This window comes from Neovison vison, chromosome 13 (genome assembly GCF_020171115.1).
Source record: "Neovison vison isolate M4711 chromosome 13, ASM_NN_V1, whole genome shotgun sequence".
Taxonomy (NCBI): Eukaryota; Metazoa; Chordata; class Mammalia; order Carnivora; family Mustelidae; genus Neogale; species Neogale vison.
Genome location: NC_058103.1, coordinates 117,129,479 through 117,155,223, shown reverse-complemented (window position 1 = coordinate 117,155,223; position 25,745 = coordinate 117,129,479). Strand labels below are relative to the sequence as shown.

General features: G+C 51.1%; 2 protein-coding genes across 10 annotated transcripts in view; both read right to left on the bottom strand.

Moving 5' to 3' along the window:
- Window positions 1–25,511, bottom strand: part of PPCDC (phosphopantothenoylcysteine decarboxylase) — a 28,079-nt gene extending 2,568 nt beyond the window's left edge. The window contains exons 1-5 of one of the 6 annotated variants that reach the window (XM_044231676.1): window positions 21,842–22,046; window positions 18,596–18,746; window positions 17,217–17,425; window positions 3,582–3,677; window positions 2,574–2,702 (exon numbers count right to left, since the gene is read on the bottom strand). In XM_044231676.1, coding sequence (XP_044087611.1) covers window positions 2,574–2,702; window positions 3,582–3,677; window positions 17,217–17,351 — 360 coding nt within the window. In that variant the 5' untranslated portion in view covers window positions 17,352–17,425; window positions 18,596–18,746; window positions 21,842–22,046. Of the gene's footprint in view, window positions 1–2,573; window positions 2,703–3,581; window positions 3,678–17,216; window positions 17,426–18,595; window positions 18,747–21,841; window positions 22,047–25,442 lie in introns of those variants that run through there. The other 5 variants (XM_044231675.1, XM_044231677.1, XM_044231678.1 and 2 more) reach the window with 5 other exon arrangements.
- The window catches only part of SCAMP5 (secretory carrier membrane protein 5), a 38,826-nt gene continuing 36,012 nt past the window's right edge, over window positions 22,932–25,745 (bottom strand). For 3 of the 4 annotated variants that reach the window (XM_044231671.1, XM_044231672.1, XM_044231670.1), the window contains exons 7-8: window positions 25,443–25,633; window positions 22,932–24,764 (exon numbers count right to left, since the gene is read on the bottom strand). In XM_044231671.1, the coding sequence (XP_044087606.1) occupies window positions 24,446–24,764; window positions 25,443–25,633 (510 nt within the window). In that variant the 3' untranslated portion in view covers window positions 22,932–24,445. Of the gene's footprint in view, window positions 25,634–25,745 lie in introns of all 4 variants that reach the window. The other variant, XM_044231673.1, reaches the window with a different exon arrangement.

Here is a 25,745-nt window from a genome sequence, read left to right as displayed (position 1 = left end):
GTGTGTGGAGTATGGTCGGGGCTGGCTTGGGGTTTCTAAGCATCTTCAAAGCAAAGCACACTAACAACCAGAGGACAAACCCAATACCTCCATGCCTCTCTAGCTTTTCCCACCTCACTTCGCAGCTCAGCCCTTCCCGGACAAACCACAGCTCGTCTGAACCTCTGGCAGCAGGAGGGATGAGAGGAGGCAACAGTTCCCATGGTCATTTCTGTTTGGTCAGTGCTCTGCTCAATCAGTACCTCAAGCTCTGCCCCTGGGAAGCTGCCTGGGAGGAGAGAAGGCCTAGATCCCGACTGACACAAGCACCCAGCTAGACTGGTGACCCAGGGAAGTCACTCCTCTTTCTGGTTCTGCTTGGCTTTTTTTTTTTTTTTTTTTAGTAATTTCCACACCCAATGTGGGGCTCAAACTCGTGACTCTGAGATCAAGAGCTGCACACTCTACCAGCTGAGCCAGCCAGGAAGCCCTCTGCTTGGCTATTTAGCACAAAGAAGGGGCCAGGGCCCGAGTAGGCCAGAGGGCTGGCTAGAGAGACACCTCACCCAGGCCACGGGCCCAGAGGCCTGGCGCACAGGTTCACACCTAGCACGCTGCTCTACCGGTACCCTGGGTTCTAGACACTGGAAAGGGGATCTGATGGAAGGGGGCAGCAGGGTGATGTTTTCAGGGATAAAAGGACAAAACATCTTTGAGGACAGAGCCACAGAGCAAGGGTGACAGTTTAAACTTTATGAGAGGAGCGCCTGGGTGGCTCAGTCGGTTAAGTGTCTGCCTTCGGCTCAGGTCATGATCCTATGGTCCCGGGATCGAGCTCTACATTGGGCTCCTGTTCAGGGAGGAGTCTGCTTCTCCCTCACTCTCTGCCCCTCTCCTCACTCCTGTTCTCTCTCACTCACTCTCTCTCAAATACATAAAATTTTTAAAAAATAAAATAAGATAAACCATGGGATTTGTAATTCCTGGAAATATGTATGCCTTCAAGTGAAACCTTTTGAGGCAAATGGCCTGGGAACTGGTCCTAGGAACATATAACACTGCTCAGCCAACTCAGGAAGAGGGAGCCCTGAAGATTTCATGGAGCAGGGGGCAGCTTTGAAGGAAAAAAGGGAAGCAAAGCTTTGCAGGGGAAGAAAAGAGCCCTCCGAGAGCCAGGCCAGCATGGGGCACACGTCCTAGAGGTCAGTGCACTTCCATCACATCAGCCGCTGCTGACCGGCCGGTGAGAAGCCTGCAGACCTGCTGAGATGGTGCAGGGCACACACCACTCAGGCCTCCAAAGATGAAAGTGGCCAGGAGCCTCCCTGCTCCAACTGCCTAGTCAGCCATGCACCAGCCCCACTGGGAAGCCTTTTGAATAATACTGACCCCAGACTCGCCCTTCTCTGTACTCCCCTACCCCTGCTCCTGGCTGCAGAATCTGTGTGTCACTCTTCTTCTGGTCACCCTGGGCTCGTATTCAAATGACGCTTCAATCACTAGCGGATTCTTCAAGAAGTGCCTTACGCACTCACCAATAAGCATTCAAGGAGACTAACCTTCTATCAGACCCCCCAACATTTTGACCCAGCTTCACTATTCACTTCTTTATTCTACTGAACTCTGAAAATCTCCTTGCTCTTTGCCAAAGCAGAGTGACTGATGACCTCCTACATACAGTAAATATTTACGAAACACTTACTATATGCCCAGCCGTGTCCACTGTCAAAGCACCACCTGGGGTCACTAAAGACTGTACCACACACCAGAGCATACTCCCTTCTCACCTGCATGTGTAACCAAAAGCCTTCTCCTTCCAAACTGGGAGCCCCGTGTCCTGTGTGTCCCCAATCACAGGGCCCAGTTCATGTTAGGGAACCACTCAATGAATGAGGGAAGTGGGGTAATAATGGAGAGGAGGCAGGAGAGAGATCACACACCTAGTTCTTCCCAGGAGGATCATATAAACAGGCCTTTTAGGACAACGGCTTCCTGGAGGTCCCTCAGGCTGATGACAATCCAGACTTTGTGCAGCTGGACTTCTGCTCCTCTCCACCACCAGCCGTCAGCTGGCTCCTCTCATCCAGCCTTTCTTCTCCCTTCCCCTCTAAGCTTTCCCTAACACACAGGAAAACCACATTTCTGCCTTGTGGCCAATGCTACAGGAGAGATAAGTGTGTACAAGAGACCCATGAGGAAGTAAACACTCTTATCAGATTCCCCATGTGGATATCCAGATCCTGGGGAGAAGACAGGGCCAAGTGGGACAGGCAGCAGGGCTGGGCATGGAGAACAATGGAAGAGACATCGAGGACAGCACGTGAATGAGGGACAGAGGGAGAAGAGCTGAGCACCAAGGGGTGAGTGAGAGGTAGACCCCCTCAGAGAGCACACACAAGCTGAGGCCATCCATCTGCCCACTAGCTGGAACACAGCTGACACCAGGTGGAGGGGAGAGAGTCCAGGGGACAGTGTCCCGGGCAAATCAGCCCACCATAAAAAGAATTCCAAGGCAAGAACCCCATACAAAGGCAGTCTACAGCTCAGCAAACCAGCAGTGAGGCCCAGGGAGGGAGGAAGGCAGAGTCACTCACAAGCAAGTTGTCACATATGCCACTGGCCACCTTCCCCAGGGTGTTGGCATCAAGAGGAGCCACCAGCATGAGGTCGGCCCACCTCCGCAGGTCAATGTGGAGAACAGGGTCGGATCGGCACTTCCACATCTGGCAGAGGGAAGGAAATGGGGTCATTAAGCTGGCTACTCTCTCCGCACAGAGGGAGAAAGATTGGCGGGGGTGGGGGCAACGAGGCCAGGTAGAAACTTGAATGGGAAACCAAGGAAGACCACCTGGGTTAAGCCCTGCCCAAGTCTACTGCTGTTCCCTCTCACAGCTATGCTGGGGAGCACTGGCTGTGGAGCCAACAGCCTGAGAGAAACCAGGCCCAAGGAAACAAACGCCCCTTGTCTCTCCAAGCTATTCCCTTTATGGTTTGGTTTTCAAGAGAACTGACATCTGGCAGGGAACTCCTGGCCTGTCTGCTTGAGGCGGATGCTTGGGTTGTCCAAGCCAGGGGAAGGGCTCTGGGGCGGCGAGAATGGAGGGGGCGGGGTGGAGAAGACAGGCCAGCCAGAAATGTTCTAGGCTGAGAATGTTTAAAAATGCCTGGCAGGGCACCCCTGTGAGGCCCACACTCGATGTCTGGTGAGCCGGCGGTGCCTGGCCCTCTGCGGGAGAGCAGAGGCAAAACCCTGCGGCCGTGGGAAGCAAGGCACTCTCGACAGCCCTGACACTGGGAGCCACGTGGACAAGGGTGGTGGGAACAGAGCTCCTCTGTGGTTTCATCAGCCCAGATAAGTACAAGGACACTCAACCTGAGGCCCAGGGCCAGGGCTGAACTCGGCCTGGGGTGGGAGGAGACGTCGGGCCTCCCGCAGGCCAGAAGCTAGACAGATGTTTTCCTCATTGCCTCTGCCCAGAGGGCCCTGACCACTGACGTGAGCCTGGCCCGTCTGCTCTGGCCTCTGGGACCACAGGCTGTGGGGAGGACACTCCTGCCCTGTTGGTAGAGAGAACTCGGCCCTGGGGCCCCCATGCACTGACCTCCCATTCATCAGCATCGCTGTAGAGAGGGACAGGAATGTCCTGGGGGCTGTAGAAATGTTTGGCTCTCTCAGTTGTGACCACTGCTACTTCCAGCTGTCACCGAGAGAAAAATGGAGGCGGGGAGGGAAAGGGAAAGGAAACTGTTACCAAAGCCACGGGCCTGGAGGCCACACGGGGCCAGGCCAGGCAAGTGCTGTGGAAAAGACTTCTCCCTCCTCGGCAGTGAGCCCCACGTTTGCATAGCTACTTCCGATGTCACCCAAAGGTCAGCCCCCACCAGATGTGGCCGTTTCACTTCCCTATCTGAGGGGCTGCTGAGGAATGAGTCACCAACTGCCCAGTGCATATAAAGCTGCAGGCTCCTGCCACTCAGCTCTAGAGGCAGAGGCAGACAGGAAGGAATGCAGGGCAAAGAGGGGCCACCCCCAAAAAGGCTTACAGGTCCTGAGCTCTAACCCACACGGCAACCCTGCCCTCTGCAGGCCAAGGCACTGGGCGCTGGGGCTTGGCACACAGTCTTTGCCGCATGCCCCGGCGAGAACACAAGGCAGAGTCCCTTCTCGGACTTCTAGGAACAAGGCCTCGTGGGCTCTACTTGCAGACAGACTCAAGGAAAACTAAACCCGTCCATCCTACACTCGTGGGGCAAGAATGACGTTTACTTTCACACTCCTCGGTCACAAGTAATTCATAATGCAAACAGGGGAATGGTTAAGGCGCCTGGCAGACTAGACGGCCGTGAAAAACAGCGCACCATAGTGCGGACGGCACTAACCAGTTGCCATTATTTGTAAAGTGCCATGTTCATCTAACACGCTGGCAGAGAAAAGAGCTCTGAGGAAGTGGCTGGGAGGGGAAGGGCATAGAAAATCACATCTCTAGGGGACATTTATCCAGGAGATGGAAGAGTCAAGGATGACAAGGACAGACTCATCAGCTGGCTGGAACAGGAATCCCGTGTGGCACGTAGGCCAGATCCAGCCTGCAGACGTGCTTCGTGGCCTGCATGAGGTTATAAACATTTTTGAGCCAATATATACAGATCGGGAGATTTCACAAAGAAAATCCAATTTCCTGGCTTCTCTTGAAAAACTAAAACTCTGGCACTCTGGAGCCCACACTCCTCCTTGATAATGGCGGTGTTGCGTCATGGCTACCTCTTGAGATGGGGCATGCCCATGCCAACTCCCAGTAGCCCCATCCCTCCCTATGGTCTCACGGAGGCCCCCCTCCTCATCTGTGTCCTGCCTGTCCTGCATTCTGCACAGCCCGTAAGAGTGAAGCTGGGGCTCAGAAGCAGATGTCTCGGAGCAGCAGAATGTGGTACTTCAGAAGGTCTGCTATTCCTAGCTCCACTGGAGAGCTCTCAGACAGGTCCCCTCTCCCTTACTCTCCCTTAGAATCTACCATCCCCAGAACTTGCACAAAACCTCAGTGACCTTTTTAAAGGTCATTTAAACCAAACCCCCACTGAGCACTGGAGGCCCCTCCAGGACAGCTCTGAACAAGATGGCGGCTGAAGAGGGCTGCCTTCTCTCCACAGAACCCAGGCCTGGAGATGACACAGGATCAGCAAAGGCAGGGAAAGCAGAGGGAGGCAGGGTAGTCCTGAGACTCTCAAGATACAAAACAGTGACAAGGTAAGACGGGAATGGTAAGTTAGAGGTAACCAGAAGAACAGGTAACTCTCAAACCAGCAGAAAACTCAAGCTACATAATAAAGGATCGGAAAGGGAAAAAAGGAGCAGAGAGAACACACGACAAGTATGTGACATGGTATTAAGACAGCAGAAGCTAAGTCCTAACATAACAGTTACGACAGTAATATATTATGAGTTAAATTCCCTGATCAAAATTCAGACTCTCATACTGAATTTTTAAAAATCATATCAAATCGTGTCTAAATCATATCAAATCAAAACGTGTCTAATCATATCCTCAATCATATCAAAACGTGTCTAAAAAGACACATTTAAAACAAAAGGATATACTGGGGCACCTGGCTGGTCAGTCAGTGGAGCATGTGACTCTTGATCTTGGGGGTCATGAGTTCAAGCCCCACGTTGGGTGTAGAGATTACTTAAAAATAAAACGTTAAGAAAAAATGGTGGGGCGCCTGGGTGGCTCAGTCATTAAGTGCCTGCCTTCAGCTCTGGTCATGATCCCAGGGTCCTAGGATCCACCCCTGCATCGGGCTCCCTGCTCAGCGGGAAGCCTGCTTTTCCCTCTCCCACTCTCCCGCTTGTGTTCCCCTCTCTCACTGTGTCTGTCAAATAAATACATAAAATGTTTAAAAAGAAAGACAAGAAATGGAATGGAATCTCCCAGAAATAAAGAAGTCAGAGACAGGAGCCATCTCTTCTGCCTTCCTAGTGCCATTGGTCAGGATCAGGGGACCAGAGAGTCATGTCCCTGGTACCCACTGAGTGTCTGTCTATGGAGCCTGAGCCCACAGCACCTCTTCCGGAGGCCACACCCTCCTGCTGACATATACGGGTGGGTGGGGGTGTCTGCAATCAGCAAGCTCGAAAGAGTTCCTCACCACATTGCTAAGCCGCAAACCCCAGCCTGTACCTGCATAGATACTCTTCTGGTCCCAACTGCAGTCTGTCACACTTCCCTGGTAAATTCCACATTGAGACGTAGCCCACAGAGAGTTCATAAGATCTCAGTCCCGCTCTTAGCCAGCACCACCATCAGGAGCCCTCCGCCCCCACCCCGAGACATGAACCAAATCAGGAACAGAACAAAGACAAGAGCAGAGCTCTTCCCTAAGGTCCATGGGGGTGGGGGTGAGAGGTGGGAAGGAATCAAGAACAAACCCTCCCAAAATGGGATCTTTCAGGGCTTAACATGCTGACATCACCATCAGATGGTCCAGATCCTAAGACTCTATAAGGGCCTCACCTCAACCCAGAACTTTTTTTTTTTTTTTTTTTTTTTAAGATTTTAATCTATTTTTCAGAGAAAAAGACAGCGAGAGAAGGAACACAAGCAGGAGGGAGAAGGAGAAGCAGGCTTCCCACTGAGCAGAAAGCCCGACTCAGGGCTCAATCCTAGGACCCTGGGATCATGACCTAAGCTGAAGGCAGATGCTTAACCAGTTGAGTCCCCCAGGTGCCCCCCAGAAGTACTTTGATGTCCAAAAAAACAAAAACCCTGAAATTGTTAGGCCTTGTTCTCAATGAGCCTGATCAAGCCCCAGTGACTACCAGTTTCTAAGAGCTTTTCTAAGTGTTCACAGACCCTGTATATGGTAATTTGCCTTTTTGATAAATGGAGATGTGTCTTCTCTAGCTCCCAGGCCCTCTGCTGTTTCCCACCCATCCTGCAGGCCACCAACCAAACAAATTTGCCCAGGAGATGAGCTGCCCAACTTGGGTTCAAGTCCCTTCTATCACCATTTGTTCTGCTTTTTCAAGCTCAAAAGACGGAAACAAAATGGGACATAACCCTTGTTCCTTTCCCAAATGTATGTAACAGCCCTTGGTTATCCTGAGTTTCAGGACAAGCTTCTGCTCACTCTGGGTGGCCTCTGGGCCATGCTCTTACCTCCATTTTTAGCTACATGTCTTCCTTTCCATTTAACTGTTTTCCAATCTCCTTCATCAGAGAGCTTCCCAGGTAGACACATCGGTCTCTGGACACTGCTTTCTCTTCCTCATGGGGACCGCTATCTTTCGTCTCTACGAGCTTCCCAACTACCCTGAACAAGAATATCTCAGTTCAGGGGCACCTGGGTGGTTTCGTAGGTTAAACATCTGCCTTTGGCTCAGGTCATGATCCTGCAGTCCCAGGATCGAGCCCCGAATCGGGCTCCCTGCTCAGTGGGAAGTCTGCTTCTCTCTCTGACCCACCCCCCTCTCAAGCTCTCTCTCTCTCTCTCAAATAAATAAATATATAATCTTAAAAAAAAAAAAAAAAAGAATATCCCAGTTCAGGGGTGCCTGGGTGGCTCAGTCAGTTAAGCATCTGCTTCGGCTCCAGTCATGATCCCAGGGTCCTGGAATCGAGTTCCACATCAGGCTTCCTGCTCAGCAGGGAGCCTGCTTCTCCCTCTCCCTGCTACTTCCCCTGCTTGTGCATGCTCTATCAAATAAATAAAATCTTTAAAAAAAAAAAAAAAAGAATATTCCAGTTCATCCTCTATTCTGAAATCTTGAAAGCTACTTCCTGAAGATCTAGTTCCCCTGCTTTCCCTAATTCCAAACTGCCTGTCAGTTCTCCAAAGGACTATGCCTAGGGCTAGTGAGAAATATTCCCAGTTTGGTATGGGCTCTCCTCCCTCTCACCTCTGCCTGCATCCCCCTCATGGCCTGAGCCTCCCCCAGCCCCTAGAGAGTTCAAACCACAGATCTAGGTGAGCCTCCCACCGGGGGCCCCTGCTTGAACTCTTCCCTCTGAGCATTTCCCCTCAGACTCTAAGTCCATCCTTCTCTGGCTACCTTCCCAGGTTACACAGTCATTGTCAGGGAGCTTCCTGGGGCCAATGTCTTTACCTCAAGAGTAATGTGAAGAGTATGTGATGAGCCAATCCTTCCTGATGCCCGTCCCCTGACCCCACTGAAGCAGCTACCTCTTCTTGGCAGTGACTTGACCCTCGTGCTGTCCAGCAGGCCCAAGCCCGTTTTTCTGGTTTTAGAGGGATGTCACTTGATCTAATTCATCAGCCCTATGGGCTTTGTTCTTTCGTTTTCATTCACTCTGCCAAATGTCCTGGGAGCCAAGGACTAGGCCCTGGGTTTGCACACACTTTAAAAAAAAAAAAAAAAAAAAGAGGAGTGCTCGCTTTGGCAGCACATATACTTAAAAAGGGAAAAAAAAAGGACATGTTGTGTTACCTTCCGAAATACTAAATAATTCAGACTATTCATTTATCCTGACCCTTCCCCTAGCAAATACCAAGGGGGCTCTGTCAGGGCAGAAAACTCTAAGGGCAGGAACCTGCTTTGGCTTTCTTATACCCCTCACAGGTCCTGATAGAAACAGGGCTGGGATTAAAACAAGCTCCCACACACTGGAGAGTTCCTGAAAGGCAGCTCTGTGCTTGGTCCCCTGGTGAGACCCCTGCCAAGAGTTTTTAATATCTAATATTTAAAACCTGAACTTCTTTGTGTGACATGACCAAGGCTTGGCCAGACCTTATCGTGTAAGCTGTCTGCATTTGGCCTGGCATTTATAACGTTCCTTCCGGAAACCAGTTGGCAAGTCTCATTTCCTTTTCTCTGCTGAAGGTACATTAGCAATCCCATCTGCGGTTCCTGGAGAATCAAGGAGGGAGAAATGGAAACAGATTTGGGAGTGATACCTCCGCATCTGCTGTCAGGCCTAGTCTGGCCCAGGCTGCTTCTGGGGCAGACAACCAAAGTAACTTGGGGAGAAGCACTTTCATAGTCATCAGATGAGACAAAGCCCATGACCTGAACGTCCCCCCCCACCCTATCTCTGGCCTCTAACTCCTATCACCGGGACCCAGTAGCACCCCTGTCCAAGTATGACAACCAAAAACGTTCCTGAACATAGTCCAATGTCCCCTGGGACACAGAGCTGCCCGAGGGGAGAACCAGTTCTCTACAGGACTATCCACCAGAACTCTGCAGTGACAGAAACATGTCACATCTGTGCCGCTCAGTACAGCAGCCACTTGCCACATGTGGCTACTGAACACCTGAGGTGTGGCTAATATGACTGAGGGACTGAAGTTTTGGTTTAATTTTAATAATTTAAATTTAAATGTGGCTAATGACTACTATGTTAGATAGCACAGTTCTAGCATATATAAGGAAAGAAGAGACACAGCTGGAACCTCCATCTGAGTGGCCCAAAAAGAGCAGGTGTTTCTAGTACGGCAGGAGATGACAACATCACGGGGGCTGCGGAGGATTCCAAAGAGGAAGCACCCGCCATGCTTTGCACTGCCACAGGGCAAGGAACCTGGAGCTCTGATGACTCAGGCCTCTGGGCTAGCATACACAGCAGAGGCCTCTGACACTAAACTGACCAGTGTGGACAGTGGCTGTGCCCAGAGCCTGGGAACCAGCCCAGACCCTGGCACGAACCTGAGCTTGGGGGTGGTGGGTATACTCTAGGAAAAAGGACTCTTGGTGCCCAGAGGAGTCAGCACATAGGGTGGGGAGCTGTGTTGGAGGCGGCCTCATTAACAAATTCCTGAGGGGTTCTGGTTGACTGAGTGGGTGTCCCAACTCATAATGTTCCAGCTCATAATGTTTTTTAAATTTTTATTTCTTGGGCGCCTGGGTGGCTCAGTGGGTTAAAGCCTCTGCCTTCGGCTCAGGTCGTGATCCCAGGGTCCTGGGATCAAGCCCCACATCAGGCTCTCTGCTCAGCAGGAAGCCTGCTTCCTCTGTCTCTGCCTGCCTCTCTGCCTACTTGTGATCTCTGTCTGTCAAATAAGTAAATTAAAAAATCTTAAAAAAAACTTTTTTTTGTTATTTCTTTGAGAGAGAGAGAGACAGCACAAGGGGGCCACAGGGGGGAGTGGCAGAGGGAAGGGGAGAAGCAGACATCCTGCTGAGCAGGGAGCCCCCGCCCCTGACAGGACTCGATCGCAGGACCCTGAGACCACGACCTTAGCTGAAGGCAGATGCTTAACTGACTAAGCCATCCAGGTGCCCAATGTCTTGACTTGTCAAACATTTATTGAGCCTACATATACGTGGGGATCACAGCTGGTAAGATACGAACGCTCCCCTCAGCAAGGACTCAGTCTGACAAGTAGGTGCGGTATATATGACCTTGACTGTGAAGCAAGGTGAACCAGGTAAGAGTCCACAGTGTCCTGGAAATTCTCATCCTCACAGCCATGATGAGCTTGAGCACAGAATGCCTATGCTCCAGATCCCAGCTCCTCAAGTTCACTTGCTGACAGGAGTCAAGAAACCTGGCCCCAAGCACCAGTTCTGCCAGCTCACTGGCTAGGGGAGGGAGGATGGCAGGTCTTGGGCAAATCCCTCTTCCTCTTTGGCCCTGGTTTCCTCGTCTGAGCCATGAGACATTTAAACCACGAGGCCTTCAAGGGGCCCATCCAGCTCACGATGCCGTCCCAGCCCTCTTGCCCTTTCCCACCAGGCTCTGTGGGGAAAACCATTCTCCATCAGCCTCCCAGTGGGCCTCCTGGGGGAGCTAGTGTTGTGGTCTCAACAGTCCTTCCTGCCATTCAAGCAGGACTGAGCTGCCAATCCCTCTGTGCCCTTCCCCACCTAGAGAAAATTCTCAAGAATGGAACTCGAAAGGCAGAATACAGAGTTCACTCCCTGGAGGAGCTGGTCAGGGACCGAAGGGGCTGGCCAAACAAGCAGAAACCTAAGTAAATGCCTCAGAGCGGCACTGCTGAACAGACCAGTTTCCACAACAGGACCACAGGGTAGGCAGGTAGCCCCTGCCCAGAAAGAGAGGAAAACCTCAAACCAGGCCTTGTTTCTCCTGCTTCCTTTTCTCAGTGAGCATTAAAAAAAAGAAGAAAAAAAAAAAAGCATAAAGTTACAAAGAATGTTCTATAATTTTCCCACCAAGAGTCCCACTGACTTTAAAAATAAATACACACAGAGGTTAAAAAATGAAGATCGAACAGAATGATACAAAATCCAAGTCTCCCTTCCCACCCTCCTTTCCCACGCAAAGGTGACTACCTCCAGAGGAAAATGCGTGGGCAGTAACTCAGATATGTGAACATATAAAAGGAACCATTCAATATGCCAGTGGTCAGCATACATTTTCTCTAAAGGACCAGATACTATTTCAGCTTTGACACAACTACTCGACTCTGTAGTAGCGAGACCGCTATCCTAGGCAATACTTAGATAAACATGGGGCTGTGTTCCAGCAAAAACGTTATGGACACTGAAATTTGAATTTCACATAATTTTATGTGTCTCCAAATACTGTTTTTAATTTTTCAACCACTTAAAAAATGTAAAAAGCATTCTTAGCTCACAAACCATACAAAAGCACAAAAGCAGGTAACGAGACCAAAGTTGGCCTCTTGGTCCCGGTTTGCCAACTCCTGTCCCAGGCCCATTTCATCTCTATCTTGAGGACTGTATCGCATGAACACCAAGATCCAGGCCTTCTGAATCGCTGCCTTAATCCTTCACAAGGCTGGACCCAAACTGCACCAGAGTGCTCTTTATCCTTGGACATTTTATTTCCAGTTTTGGTTTTGTTCTGAAACGCTAAGCAATGCTATCATGAACATCCCCATACACACGGTGAATCTCTGTGCCCTACAGGAGTCAAACCTGTGGGTGAATCAAGGGCTAGGAACACTTTCTCTCTAGACATTGCCAAATGGTTCTCCAGAGAAGCTGAATTTACTTCATACTGCATATGAGTGGGACCTTCTTTCCCTCACCCTTGACCACGGTGAAGGTCCTGACAGGCATTCTAGAAATTAACCTTTGGGGCACGTCGGTGGCTCAGTTGGTTAAGTGTCTGTCTCAGCTCAGGTCATGATCTCAAGGTCCTGGGATCGAGCAACCCCCCACCACCTGCTCATCAGGGAATCTGCTTCTCCTTCTCCCTCTGTTCCTCCCCCTGCTCCTGCTCTCTCTCCCTATCTCCAACAAATAAAATCTTTTTAAAAAAGAAAGAAGAAAGAAACTTAACCTTGTCCTGCCAGCTCCCCAGATGGGAGACTCTCTCCACCTTTAGAAATCCCCAGCTGGCTGTACCCCTGCTGACCCCCGCCGGGGCAAAAGCTAGCAAGGTGTCTTCTTCCCCAAAGTGAGAGGATGCCCAGATGGAACCGCCTCCCAGTGCCATGATAACTGTGGAAATGCAAACGCCCTGACGCTCCTGCATCCCAGAACCTTCTCTCGGGATGCCTTCAGGATCTATTCCTTTTGGCCTCGCATCTAGAATCTTCGACCACTAGTGCCAGAATAGGCCTTGGAGAAGGGTTATTTTAGTACCCTCCCCACCCCCACCCCCACTTCCCTGCAGGACTAAGAAGACCAAGGCCATAAAGAAGACCTGAGTCGCCCAGAATCGCGGCATGAGAAATCCTCTATGCGGATGCCTCTCTTGAGGTACAGCAGGCCCCCACTAGCAAACTTCCCCCACTACAGAAAGCGTCCCAGGATTCGTGGTGGTGGTCTCTCTGCCCACCGGCTGGCATGTGAGTCCTGAGGACACATCCACCCCTCTCCTGCACCCCTCCACAGTCTTCCTGGCCTGGTTCCAGCCAGCGGCTGCCCTGGGATGCCTGGACACACCAGTGAGTGAGGAATAGAGACCTACCTTGGGACATTGCGAGTCTGGTTCCAGACCACTGCAATGAAACACATATCACAATAAAACTAGCCAAGTAAGTTCTTCGGTTTCCCAGCACATATAAAAGTCATACCGTCCCATACTGCACCATACTGTAGTCTCCCACATGCACAAGAGCATTCTGTCTGAAGAAAGCAGCAAGTGTACCTGGAGGGGTGCCGACAACACCAACCCCATACCAGACCCTCCACCGTGTTCGTGCCCGAGCAGTGCCCTCCCTCCAGACGGCGTGTTTCAGGCCCTGTGCTGGGTAATGTCTGCCTCACCAGAATGCAGGAATGTTTGTTCTGACCTTCCCTGAAGGGATGCACAGACACCGCCACACTAGAGAAGGACTCATTGACCTCCCCGTGCCCTTCACTCCATAAAAGCTGTAGACTGAGGTCCCGACTTGGCAGAGAAGAGCCGCAGGGCGCCTGCACCGCCAGCCAGTCATCCAGCCAGCCCGCCAGCCCTCCCGCTCCTCAGCAAGCTCCCCTGAATAAATCCCTGTAACGGTATGAAGCGGCTCACTTTTCAGTGTCAAAGTGCCTTCTCAGGCTGGAGAACTCCTCACTCTCCCTCCCCCACTTCTGACCATACCTTAATAATTAAAAGTGGTTTACTGTGGGGCGCCTCAGTGGTGCAGTCGGTTGAACATCCCACTCTGGGTCATGATCTCGGATCTCAGGGTTGTGAGATCCAGCCCCCAGGTCCTGAGATTCTACCTCTGCCCCTCCCCCACCTCCCTAAAATAAACAAAAATAAATAAAAATAAAAATAAAAATAGTTTATTGCTAAAAAAAAAAAATAAGGATAACCATCATCTGAACCTTCAGCAAGTTGTAATCGCTGACCACAGATCGCCATAACAAATAATCAAATAGTTTGAAATATTAGGAGAATGACCAAAAAATGACACAAAGTGAGCAAATGCTGTTGGAAAAATGGCACCAAGAGACTTGCTTGACGCAGGGCTGGCACAAATCTTCGATCTGTAAGAAACCTCAGTACCTGCAGAGCACGGTAAGATGAGGTACACCTGCAGTTATGGGCCAGATCTGTGGCATCACCCAGCTCCCCGGGGCCCAGCCTTCAGCTGCACATCTGCAGGTCCAAATCTAGAAATGCCTCGGGAGCTCAGAAAAGCCCTGAGCGTGTGATTCCATGATGGAGGCAAACAGCTGAGAAGGACCGTTCCAAGGGACAAAGACTGCTCCTGCGGGTGACCCAGAAAAAGAGGGCAATGGGGTGATCAGTACCATCAGGGATGTGGGGAGGCCACGGCATCAGGCCAAGCAAGGACCCCCCTCTGGTTGCCAACACCTCACAAGGACTCTACCAAGCAAACCCAGGCTCCCTGGAGAACCATTCTACCTGCGGGATGAGCCGGCCAAGAAGTGAGAGGACAGCAGGCCCCTCCACAGGAGCAGATGGACTGTGACTCCCACAGCTCTCCTAATATGGGCTGTCTCACCAACCCCAACAACCCCTTCCCCTCCCCATGTGGCTGGCCCAAAGGACATAAGGGGAAAGGAGAGGGTGAAGGACAGGAAACAAACACTGGCAAGTGTTTTTGTGTGCCAGGAGCTGTACCTAGCTACTGGCACAGGATGACAAACTTTGTGTCCCCTCCCCAAGCCTGGACAAGAGCCTGAGGGGATGGGTGGCAGTAATCACCTTTATTTTAAATTAGAAAAGCAGGCTCCAAGTCCTCCCTCCTAGGTCAGTGCCCTTCTGGCTGCGGGACTTTCAGCTTGACTCCAGCCAGAGAGGGAGAGCCAAGTTCCTGTTCCAGACAAGGCCTGTCCCCTTCAGAAGGCCAGGGCCTGAGGTGGGCTGGAGAGCCTCCTCACACCCCTGTAAATACAGGCTGCACGGGAGGCAGGAAATGGGGGAGTTGCCACTTCCCCCAGCTCTGAGGCTGCCCATCTGTTTCCTGGGATAGGACACCCTGCCCCCACCCACCCCCAGTCCGGAAATTCACTTGCTCTGGGGCTATGGGAAAAGGGAACTGCATGGCTCCCTCCCTCCCAAGGGGACAGAGGCTGTCACTGCTGCAACAAGCCCTTCCAGGCTTCCAGGCCTCCCGGTCTCATGGGTCTAGGGAGCCAGCTCCTACTGGGCCTGCGGGGGAGAGGGCCCAGGCCACAGAGCACGAGACTCACCTCCTTCCCCCCTTCTGGCCTGGTGGCATCCCTGGCTGCCCACTTCATTGCTGTGGCAGTATGAGGGGTAGGGTGAAGGGCTGACTTTCTCACTGTAAGTCTGGGGAAAGTAAGGGGGTGGGGGGAGATTGCTCACCCCTGCCTTCAGCCCTGACATGGTCATCTGCAGGGGAGCACTGCCCCCTGCTGGACACACTGGTACAAGCACCTGTGCAACCACATAAGGTGGCGCACAGATAGCAAGGGAAAGCGCAGCCTGGGCCCCAGCAGTGCACTACACCAAAGTAATGTGCAACAGCACGAGCAATGTCAAAGCCAACCTAAGATTCCCCACACCCTGTTCAAGATTCTCTCCCAGACCAAACTCTACTCAGGCTTCTCTGCACCATTTTTTTTGACTAGGCTCATCCTGGGGCCTGATCCTTAAGAGCAAGATTCCTGTTAAGCAGGTTTGGCCAGAATCCCCCACTCTCGCTATCTGATCAGCCTGGGTATCTCATAGGGCTCTTCAACCCTCAATAACCCCCACGTGATGACGGGTCACCTTGGCCTGCCTGCACCAAGAATCCTGTCAGGACAGTTAGCCAGAACCCTCCTTACTCCTGATACTTCCTCTTAGTAACTTTCCATCCACTGCCCTCCATCTGCTCCTTTCCTATAAACCCCCACTTTTCCCTGTTGTATTTGGAATCAAGCCCAGTTCTCTGCTGAGGTCTCTTTCCCTTATTGTGATAATTTTTCTGAATAAACCCTGTTTTTACCACCTTACAGCCCATCTCAGGTTTTTCTTTAATACATCAAATGAGGGTGACTGGGTGGCTTGGTGGGTTAAGCCTCTGCCGTTGGCTCAGGTCATGATCTCAGCATCCTGGGAGTCCTGGGATAGAGCCCTACTTTGGCCTCTCTACTCAGCAGGGAGTCTGCTTCTCCTTCTCACTCTCCCTCTGAGCTCTCTTTCACACAAATACATAAAATCTTTTAAAAAAAAAATCAAATGAGTTGGGGATTTTTTTAAGTATTTTATTTATTTAAGTAAATTCTATGCGCAATGTGGGGCTCGAACTCACAACCTGGAGCTCAAGAGTCGCATACTCTACTGAGACAGTCAGGTGACCCTCATCAAATTAGTTTCAAAAGAAGAAGAAAATGCCACATGGGCTGAAGCAAGCCAGGAAGGTTTTCCTGTAAAGTGTTTGTGCAGAATTTAGAGAGGCAGAGGAATAGGACAACAGCACAGCTTGGCAGGGGCCAGGTCAAAGCAAGGGCCATTCGAGCGGAGTGTAGGCAGTGGGAGTTCAACAGACCTTGAAGACCAGACAAGGAAATGAGGTCAGTAGTTGCTGGCTTTCGCATTGTTTAAAGCCTTGAATTTTTCCCGATGAAAAATCTGCCCCAGGACCTCAATATATAAAAATATATATAGGGGCCCCTGGGTGGCTCAGTGGGTTGGGCCTCTGCCTTCAGCTCAGGTCAGGATCCCAGTGTCCTGGGATCAAGCCGTGCATCGGGCTCTCAACTCGGCAGAGAGCCTGCTTCCCCCCTCTCTCTGCCTGCCTCTCTGCCTACTCATGATCTCTCTGTGTCAAATAAATAAATAAAATCTTAAAAAAAAAAAATATATATATATATATATATATAAAAAACTGATCAAAATGGAGGTTTCCCTCACCCCCAATACACTGTGGTGCCCCAGCATCTCTGAACACCTGAAGGAGCAGTCTGAAACCAGAGCTGCAGGCAACAAGGTACCCCTGACATTCCAGTGCATCTAGGCAGATAGGACAGCCACGGTATCTAACAAGGAGGGAGAACAGAGCCACGGTGTTCAAGATGAAGTGGGGGTGGGGCACCCAAGGCAGCAAGGGGACACTGCAAATGTGTTCCATGTCTCCAGCCAGCCTCCTCCCACACCAGCATCTCAGGGAACCAGGGTCAGCATATGGGAACCCAAACCCTCCATTCAGCACAGTGTTCCTTTCCAAGTCTCCCCTCACACTGTCCACACCCTCTCATCTAGCTCTCAGTTATACTAGACTGTCTCCTGCCTCCCCTACTACACACTAATGCACATGGAGGGCTTCCAAAAACACCATCATTAACCAAAAAAACCCGTGCTCTGCATAAAAATGGCCTGGCCCCAGGAGCAGAAGCTCTCCACCATCAGACTGCCACACTGGCTAATAAGCATACTCACGCCAGGAATGTCCAAAAGCCTAGACACCAGAAGAGGCAATTTCAGGGCTGCAACGCTCCCAGTGACACCAACGAGAACACGGAACTGTTTCTTCACCAAGGGTGCAGCAGCTGGACACGAGGCACTGGATTCCATGTGGGGTCTAATGGCTTCGAATCTCAGGAGCCTGCCAGGACGGGCCTCCACAAGGCTCTGTCAGGACTTAAAATCTAAAAGCAGAGTAAGGGGCACCCACTTCACTCATATGTTCAACCAAACTGTCTTGAGGACCCTGGGCCAGATGCTGGGGTTACTGAGGGGTGAGCAGCCCCAGTGGCTGGGAGCACATGATTTGATGAGGTCAGGTACTGTGTAATTCGGCCCAGTGCTGTGAGGAAGGTTTTTACTGGGGGTTGTGGCTGCTCAGGATTAACCGTCTGAGGAAGTCAGAGACCCGAACAAGGACAGCTTGGGTCCTGAAGGACCAGTATGTTTCCCAGAGAAAGAAGGAAATAACCATGCAAGAAGGAAAAATCTCACAAAGGTGAAGAGGCCTAAGGAGGGTGGCAAGTTTGGGGAACAATGAACAGCTTAGGAGTGAGGCTAAAGTTTGATGGGAGGTAGGGGGTGGCAGGAGGTAAGGTTGCAATGAGGTCAAGGGCAGTGTGAAGGGTGGTGAGGGCCAAGGTGAGTTTTCATTTTAGAAAGGTAGTGCTGGTGCCAAGTGTGGAGGAGGCCCTAAGGTGGAGACGGGAGGACGCTGGACTGAATGGCATGGGTTCAGAGATGCCTGAGAGGTGGGAAACCCGAAGCAACAGGAAGACTCAGATGATCCGGGGAGTGGAGACATTTGCCTTTTTGTCCCTGTCCCTGGAGCTCAAACTGGACACTCCTCTACAAATCTAAGCCCAGGACGAAACAAGCATGTTGGCCACTCCTGTGGGACCAGCTGCTTGGGTTTTTTTCCTCTGGCCCTCAGATGTTGCTAGGAGTGAGTGCCCCAGAGAATACAGCTGATGGACACACCAAAACCTACACTCTGCAAGCTGGGCCAGCAAAACGTACCCACTCCATCAGCAACAATCACTGAGGGCCAATGACATCTAGCACTGGGCAAAGGAATTTTTCAAGACACAACACTGCCTTTGGGGAATCTGTAGATGAGTTGAGAAGACAGGAGTCATACCCGAAATCACTTGAGATAGGCTTTTCTCTGAGACGCACATGCCTGGTAACAATTAGTGATTCCAATTTTTCCGTGTTTCCTTGCCTCTCCCTCTTCACTTCCCCACCACCACCAATGCCACCAGCATCTCCCTGAATGTATGACCAGGTCTAATCACCAACAGCCAGGCACCTGGTAGGTCCTGAACCACTGATGGAGGAATAATGAACTGTACCTTCTGAAGCAGGGTGGGCGTGAGGCACAGGACACTGGCACAGAAGCCCAGCTGGTACATCAGGAGCCCTGGACCCCATCCATCGTTGTGCTCCTGAGCTGATGTGTGACCTTGGCCCACAGTACTTCCCTCCCTGGACCTGTCTCTTCATCTGAAAAATACAGAGGTAAGACCAGGTGATCTCTGAAGCTCCTTCCAGTAGAAACTTCTGAGTCAATGTATGAAAGACAGAGGTAAGGGCTCTCAGTACAAGAGTCCTGCGAGATGACTCAAAATGGGCAGAATCAGCAGTAGGAGGGGAAACCAAGGCAAACGTCAAGGAGGAAGTTATCTCAATCACCCAGAGGCTACCTCTGAGGCTGCACACCCACAGGGGCTTCCTCTTCCTTCACTCCAGAGGCTCCTTGGTTCCTGAGGGCCTCTTCACCCAGTATCTGCCTTCAAGCCTCAGGCACGCACCTACATGAGCCCTTGCCCAGAAAGATCTCCCAGAGGCCCAGACCCGGGGATTAATCAGCAGGAGTTAAGCACAGACCAGTTCCCTAGAGCAAGACTCCCCCGAAGTTCCATTTGCTAGCTCTGTTTCAGTCTCTGCTCTAAATCAGGCCTCAGCCAGGGCCTTGCTTGCCCAAACCAGAAACAAGTCTACTCCAGAGCTTGGAGAGCCTGTTTCAGCCCATGGCAAGGTCTAGAGGGCCCATCAGCCAGCCCCTTCCCAGACCAGCATACTGATGAGCACACTCAGTAGGCCACGGAGGCATTCTTGACTCTCTGGGGAAGCCTACCTGCTAAAGCTCAAACCCCGACCCCATCCCACCCCAGCTCACTGGTGCCAGGACAGGGAGACTCCTGCCAAACCAGAGCCTGAACTTCATCTCTGCAGCCCATAAACCTCCTCTACATCAAGCTGGTATCATTCCTAAGAAACAGGTTACTGAAAGCCATCAGTTAAATCGAGGTAACAGGGTGCCTGGGTGGCTCGGTTTGTTCAGTGGCCAATTCTTGATTTCAGCTCAGGGCATGCTCTCAGGATCCTGGGATTGAGCCCTGAGTAAGGGGCTCCACACTCAGCAGGGAGTCTGCTTGAGGATTCTCTCTTCCTCTCCCTCTGCTCCTCCCTGTTTATACTCTCTCTAATAAATAAATCTTAAAAAAAAAATTATGGCATGAAGCCATGTTGGGGATTTCAATTACTTCCCCACACACTGGGTGGTATAGCCCAAGATTTACAACTTAGCCTGCTGAGCAAGACTTGCTAAGGACCAATAAGGACCAAAGCCTACCTACTTTCAGAGAAAAGTGTATGTGGGTTGGGTGTTGGGAGTAGGGGAAGAAGTACTTGAGTACCAGAAAGTGGATAATTTAACCAACATTTGAAAGCAAGGTCAAACTGGTTCAACCTAACAGTCTTGTGACGTGTGATAGCTAGCAGTCTTTATGTTCATTCTCAAAAAAGATCAAATCCCAAACTAGTAAGTCTGTTACTTCAGCCAGTTCCTGTTAGAACCACCTACTTGCACAGCCAAGATAGCTGTAGACAGTGCCTGATTTTTCTGGGCTTTGCTAGACTCCTAGGAACTCTTGAGCAGAAAGTTATCACAGAGAGGTTATAAGGGCTGAAGACTATGATTACTGAGCCTCAGGCTTCCAGGACATCAGTCACGTTGGTAAGCCACAACCAGAAAAATGGAAGGTTCTCTATCCCTTAGAAAGACAGGACCAGACAGTGGTACCTGGGTGGCTCAGAAGGTTAAGTGTGAGACTCTTGGTTTCAGCTCAGGTCACGATCCCAGGGTCATGAGGTCAAGCCCTGCATCAGGCTACACGAAGAGCATGAAGTCTCCTTAAGATTCTCTCTCTGCCTCTCCCCCTGCTGCTCATGCACTCTCTTGCTCTCTTTCTCAAAAAAAAAAAAAAAAAAGGGCAGAGCCAGAGCTTGCTTATGGCAAGCTTGTGATGTGTAAGTCTCCTCTGCTGAGTTTAATTAGGGCAGGCAGAGTTAAGTAAAGGTTTCAAGAATATCTGCCAGTCACAATAGGGGAATATGTGGAGCCTCACAGAACTAGGGCTAAAAAACAGCCAGACAGTACAAACACTGCCCAACACAGGAACAGTGAGGGGCTGGGACCTAGAACAAAGCAGAACCAAACATGTAAGACCAGGGGAACAGGGATCCAGGATCCATTAAGAGATTATAATCTTCAATTTAATGTCAAAGCCCCTCACTCCCCGCCCCAGGCTTTTGCTCTGGCCCTATCTCCCAACAGTCAATGCATTCTACTCTGTCCCCCTCATAATGAGCAACTTCTAGTTCCCCAAAATGTCACCCTGCTCCCCAATCCAAAGACATTAAAAGGCCGTAGGGCACTTTAAATCCCTGTCCCCAAGGTAAGGAAACGAACTCAGGAGAGCTCAAGCCCTTGGAATTCTGCTAAAACTGCTCTTCTCTGCCACTAGAAGCAGGCATGTTTGACTCTGCAGCTTCTGTAATCCCATTTAGGCACTCCTCAGGTCCACATGTTGAGGATATATACATATACTATAGGGTATATGATATATTTTTATTATATATATTGTATATATTATATATTTCTGTATCACATTAATATACGTTGTATATAACATATTATATAGTAATATATTGTTATATTGCTATATATTGTATATTAACTAAGTATCATAGTCACACACACAGCCTACTAGCAAGCTAGTTACAGCCACTGCCCGCCAGAGATGTGGGGTTAAAACCCTGCTCCCATGACATTCACCAGTCCCCCAACTATAGCAATCTCTCCTGATTATCATCTGGTACAGGCCTTTAAAGGACGGTAGGAAGTTTTTCTTTGGCAAAATTTAGCCTCATTCTAATTTTAAAAACCATCAGCACTTTTAGGCGGATCTAGGGGATATAATTCCAACATACCAAGGCTTTCCTTTTTTCTATTTTACCAATTTTAAAAATAAGGGGAACTGATGGGGCCACCTTTTAAACTAGTTTAAACGGCACTGAACAGTCGCAGTGCAGCACAAAGCAGGAGTGAGAACACAGGTACAAATCCCCCACTCCAAACTCGAGCCAGGAAGAGGTCCCAAATGTGCCGGCAGGCAGGTAAGTACAGTCCTAAAGGCTCGACACTGCCCACACAGACACAGCCGCCAACCCACAGTGGCGAGCTGAGCTTCACAGGCAGAGATAGGAAACTGAGATCATACATCCCCGCGGACCCACAGCCTTCACACACATACACGCGCGCGAGCGGGCCAAAGGAAGGTCACGCACAAACAGTCGCGGACTGACAGCGAAGTTCGCAGCGTCTCCCTACCGCCGGGCGGAAAGGACACAGCCTCCGAATCCCCTTAGGTTCCTCACCCAAGCCTGACGCTTCTCGGGCGGCCCCAAACATCGCGATATCTCAGCCGCCCTTCCCACTGTTTCCGCCTACCACGTAGTTTCTCGAGGGCGCCCGACTGCCTACGTGTCGCGCAGCCTTCTGGGAACTGTAGTCTATTTCTCTGCCTCTGGTCGTTGTAGTCCAGTGGAGAGAATCCTGCCGTGAACATCCGGTTGCTGTTCTTAAAAGTGCTGGTGCCCTCTTCGGGGTCTGGCCTAATTGCCTGACCTCCTCACACCACACCCTCATCCCACACAGACACACTGCTCATCATTGGGGCACTTTATACTGAACATTTGCGGAACCTCTCCTGTTTTAAATGCACAGAATACGGAGCTAAATCAGTGTCCGGGAAATTACAGAATAAGATCCTCCATGAACAATCAGAAGGACCAAAAAACTAGAGGCAGGGAAGCCCTCTCAAAGGAGTCAATCAAGGTGAATCTTGAAGTATGGCCATAAGCTTAGCTGAAGTGTCTCCAAATGGAGGGCACAGGGTTGTCAAAGGAAAAGCGGCAGGAGAAAGCATACCGGGTGCACCTCACTGCCTTCTTCGTTATCCAGCATCAAGACCCCCACAAGCTCTGTGTGCTGAGGTTGCTTAATCCACTGCCATTCTCCATCAGTGAGAGCTGAGGAGGGGGTCCTCGGTGTTCTACCCTTGCCCTTGTCTGCACCTGGACCAAACCACCTCTCCCCTATTAATCCAGCCTTCTACTTCCTCCTCAGGCAACTCAGAGCTCCTTCCAACAGGCAGGAGGCCTTTGTGGCAATTTCAAGGCCTACTCAAGGCTGCCTCAGAAAGAATCACACAGAAGTCTGTGACTTTTGGCCCCCGGGGAACGACAGGCCACAGACCCATTTGACCCACCCTACCTCCATGCCCACAGCCTACAGTGAGGCTCCACACAGGCCCACATGAAGACACATGACGCAGCAGGACACACAGGGCCAAATGTTCCCCTTTATTATGGTTCACTCAATTACCATAGACAGACAGCTCAGGCAGGTCAACTGCCAGGTGGACAATGGTCTGTGTCTCCCAGAAACGAGGAGGAGCAGTAGGCACCAGCAAAATGCAAAAGCAGGTCACTGGCTGGCCAGACCTAAGGATTCCCAGAAGTGACCTTCCTCCATCACACTCCCAAGACAGACCATCCAGCGGAGATGAATTCATGCCCAGCCCCCAATTCTCATACTGGTTCCCTCCCTAGGAAAGTGCATAGTTGCCTAGAGATGCAGCATCCCAGGGCCTGGACAAGCTGGGTCACACACAGGTAGCAGGCCTTCCAAGAGCAGAGCCAGGGCATGGCCATATAGGTCTGGGCCAGGAAAGAAGAGAGGCAAGGAGGACAGGAAATTGACTGCAGGTGGCATCCAACAGGTATGAGCGCTACCACAGGCCTCCTGGAGCTACCAGATACACTAAGAGAAAGGGAGCCAGAGGTCTAGGGTAGGGGAAAGGAAAAGGGAAGAAAACCTAGACCTAGAGTCTCTTTTTAGGTATCGAGGCTGAGACAACTGCTTCCTGGAGAGAAAATGGTAGAGCAGAGAGTCAATCATACTCTGGCCCAAGCATCAGGGATCATTAGGAAGAGAACTTTTCAGAAGACTTGGCTCCCCTTATAGGAAAAATGAAGTGCCTGGAGCTCAAAGCTCAGGATGGCACCTGGAAGCACAGGTGTTGGGTTCCCAGCTGGAGCCAACCCGGAGTGACCAAGCTGGCCTGGCCAAAATTTTCAGGCCAAATAGCCCAGACAGGAGAAGGGAGGATGGAAAACAGGCAGCTGCTCTTTGGGTAAAAAAGTCCACTCCCTCTAGGCCTCAGAAAGAGTTAGGACCTCTACCAGCAACATTTTCACAATGCTTGGAACAGAACAGCCCCAAGTAGCCCCAGGTAGCCTTAAATCACTACCCTGCAAGGGAAAGCGGGTTCTGACGGGGTGAGAAAGGTCCAAAGACCAAGTCTAATAGGCAGAAGGGGGTAGGTGATCTTGATTTGGGGGGAAAAAAAAAAATGTCAGAAGGCGTCCCCTCCCACCCCACCTAATCTGAAACCCCATTCCAGCTACTGTGCTCAGGGATAGGACTAAGCATGCGCTTCTCCCTGGGCCCTGAGTTCAAGTGCCCAGAACTGCTCTGTGACCAAAAGCAAGCTGGGGTGGGAGGAGGCAGGCTCTCCTCTCCCTGGGTCCTGCCTGCCTTCTCCTCCAATCTTCCCTTCAGGCCCAGCCCTCTGAGCCCGCCCCTCTACCAGACCCACACAGAACAGCTATCTGCTCCCAGGAATCCAATGGTCATTCAGAGATACCTCGTACCTGCCCAGTGGCTTTGGGCCAGTCAGAACTTACTCAGGGACCAATAATTATTTACATTCCCTCTGCTCCAGCTGTACCTTTACACCTGAAAACTACTTGGATACCACCCAGCTCTTCAGAGAAGGCAATGGAATTGGCCCTCACAGACGACAGATGCCACCTAGCATGGGATGGGGGTAGGCTAGCAGCTGGGGGCATGGGGAGGGACATAGGCAGAGGGGCTCAAGGGGGCTCTGGGAAGAGGAGGAGAAGCAGGGCAGAGAAGAGAGGAGCCCCCCTCCTTGTAGGCCAAGCTCTGCGATGACCCAGCATTTCCACTCCCTGGGAGTGAGGTACACAGGTGGGCTGTGCATCTCCAGCCGTGTGCCTCCCACATCACACCTAAGGCTCACTCCTGTCTTCTTCCTTGATCTGGGAATGGGCTCAGTCTCAGGAGCATATACCACTGGGACACGTAGCCTTGGGAAAGACAAAGAAAAGCCACATGGGGATGGGAGAGACCCTGGGCAAGAAAAAGAAGCCACAGGGAATCTGACACCAGGAGGAGGGAAGGGAGGGGGAGGAGACCAGATCGGAAGGAGCAAAGGAAGATCCCTGGCCTGTCCCTACCCTACTACCTACCCACCCCCATAAGTGCTAAATACTGTTGCTTCCCAGTGAGACCGAAAGTGGAGACAGTTTTAGCTCATAACCCTGGGGAGGGGGCCAGGCTTTCTGCTATGCCTCCCCCTGGTCCATAAGGGGTCTCCAGGGCAAGGTCAGAAGGGGCAGCCTGGTGGAGGGTGGGGGCTGGTTTAGTTCTAAACATACATCTAGCACCACAACAACAGAGACCTCCACTGCATACTACTTCACAAGGGGACACAGACATAGCTACCACCGCACGGGACAGCTCCACGTGCAGCCCACAGCTCTCAGAGTACTGAGAACAGAATCCAAAGGAGCAGGGAAAGGGGGGGAGACATGTACATATATATATATATTTATATATATATATAACTCTGATTCTTTGTACAAAGTTGGGGAGGAGAAAAGGGAGGGGGGAACCCTGCTTGGTCACCACAACCGACAATGTGGCTTGAGTCCCCATCCCACGGACCCCCAGCCCTGCCCTCCTGGTTGGCTCGGCTGGCTCACATCTCATTGGAGTATGTGTAGTTGGGGGTGGCGGAATACTGAGTCTGCGGCTGATTCATGGCACCCTGGGCTGCCCCCATGGCTGCATTCTGGGCCGCCTGCTGCACGTGTGGGTTCTTCCATGCCCCCGTGGTCCACTCCTCCTGAGCTTTGCTGAAACTCCCCCCACTGCCCCGGTAGAATTTATGAACCTGTAGGAGGAGAAGCACAAGGAAGGATTAATCAAAGGGAAGGGGCAGCCATCCAGGAAAAACCTGGAAGCCAATCCTCCCTCCCATACCCACCCTGTATACTAGGAGCAAA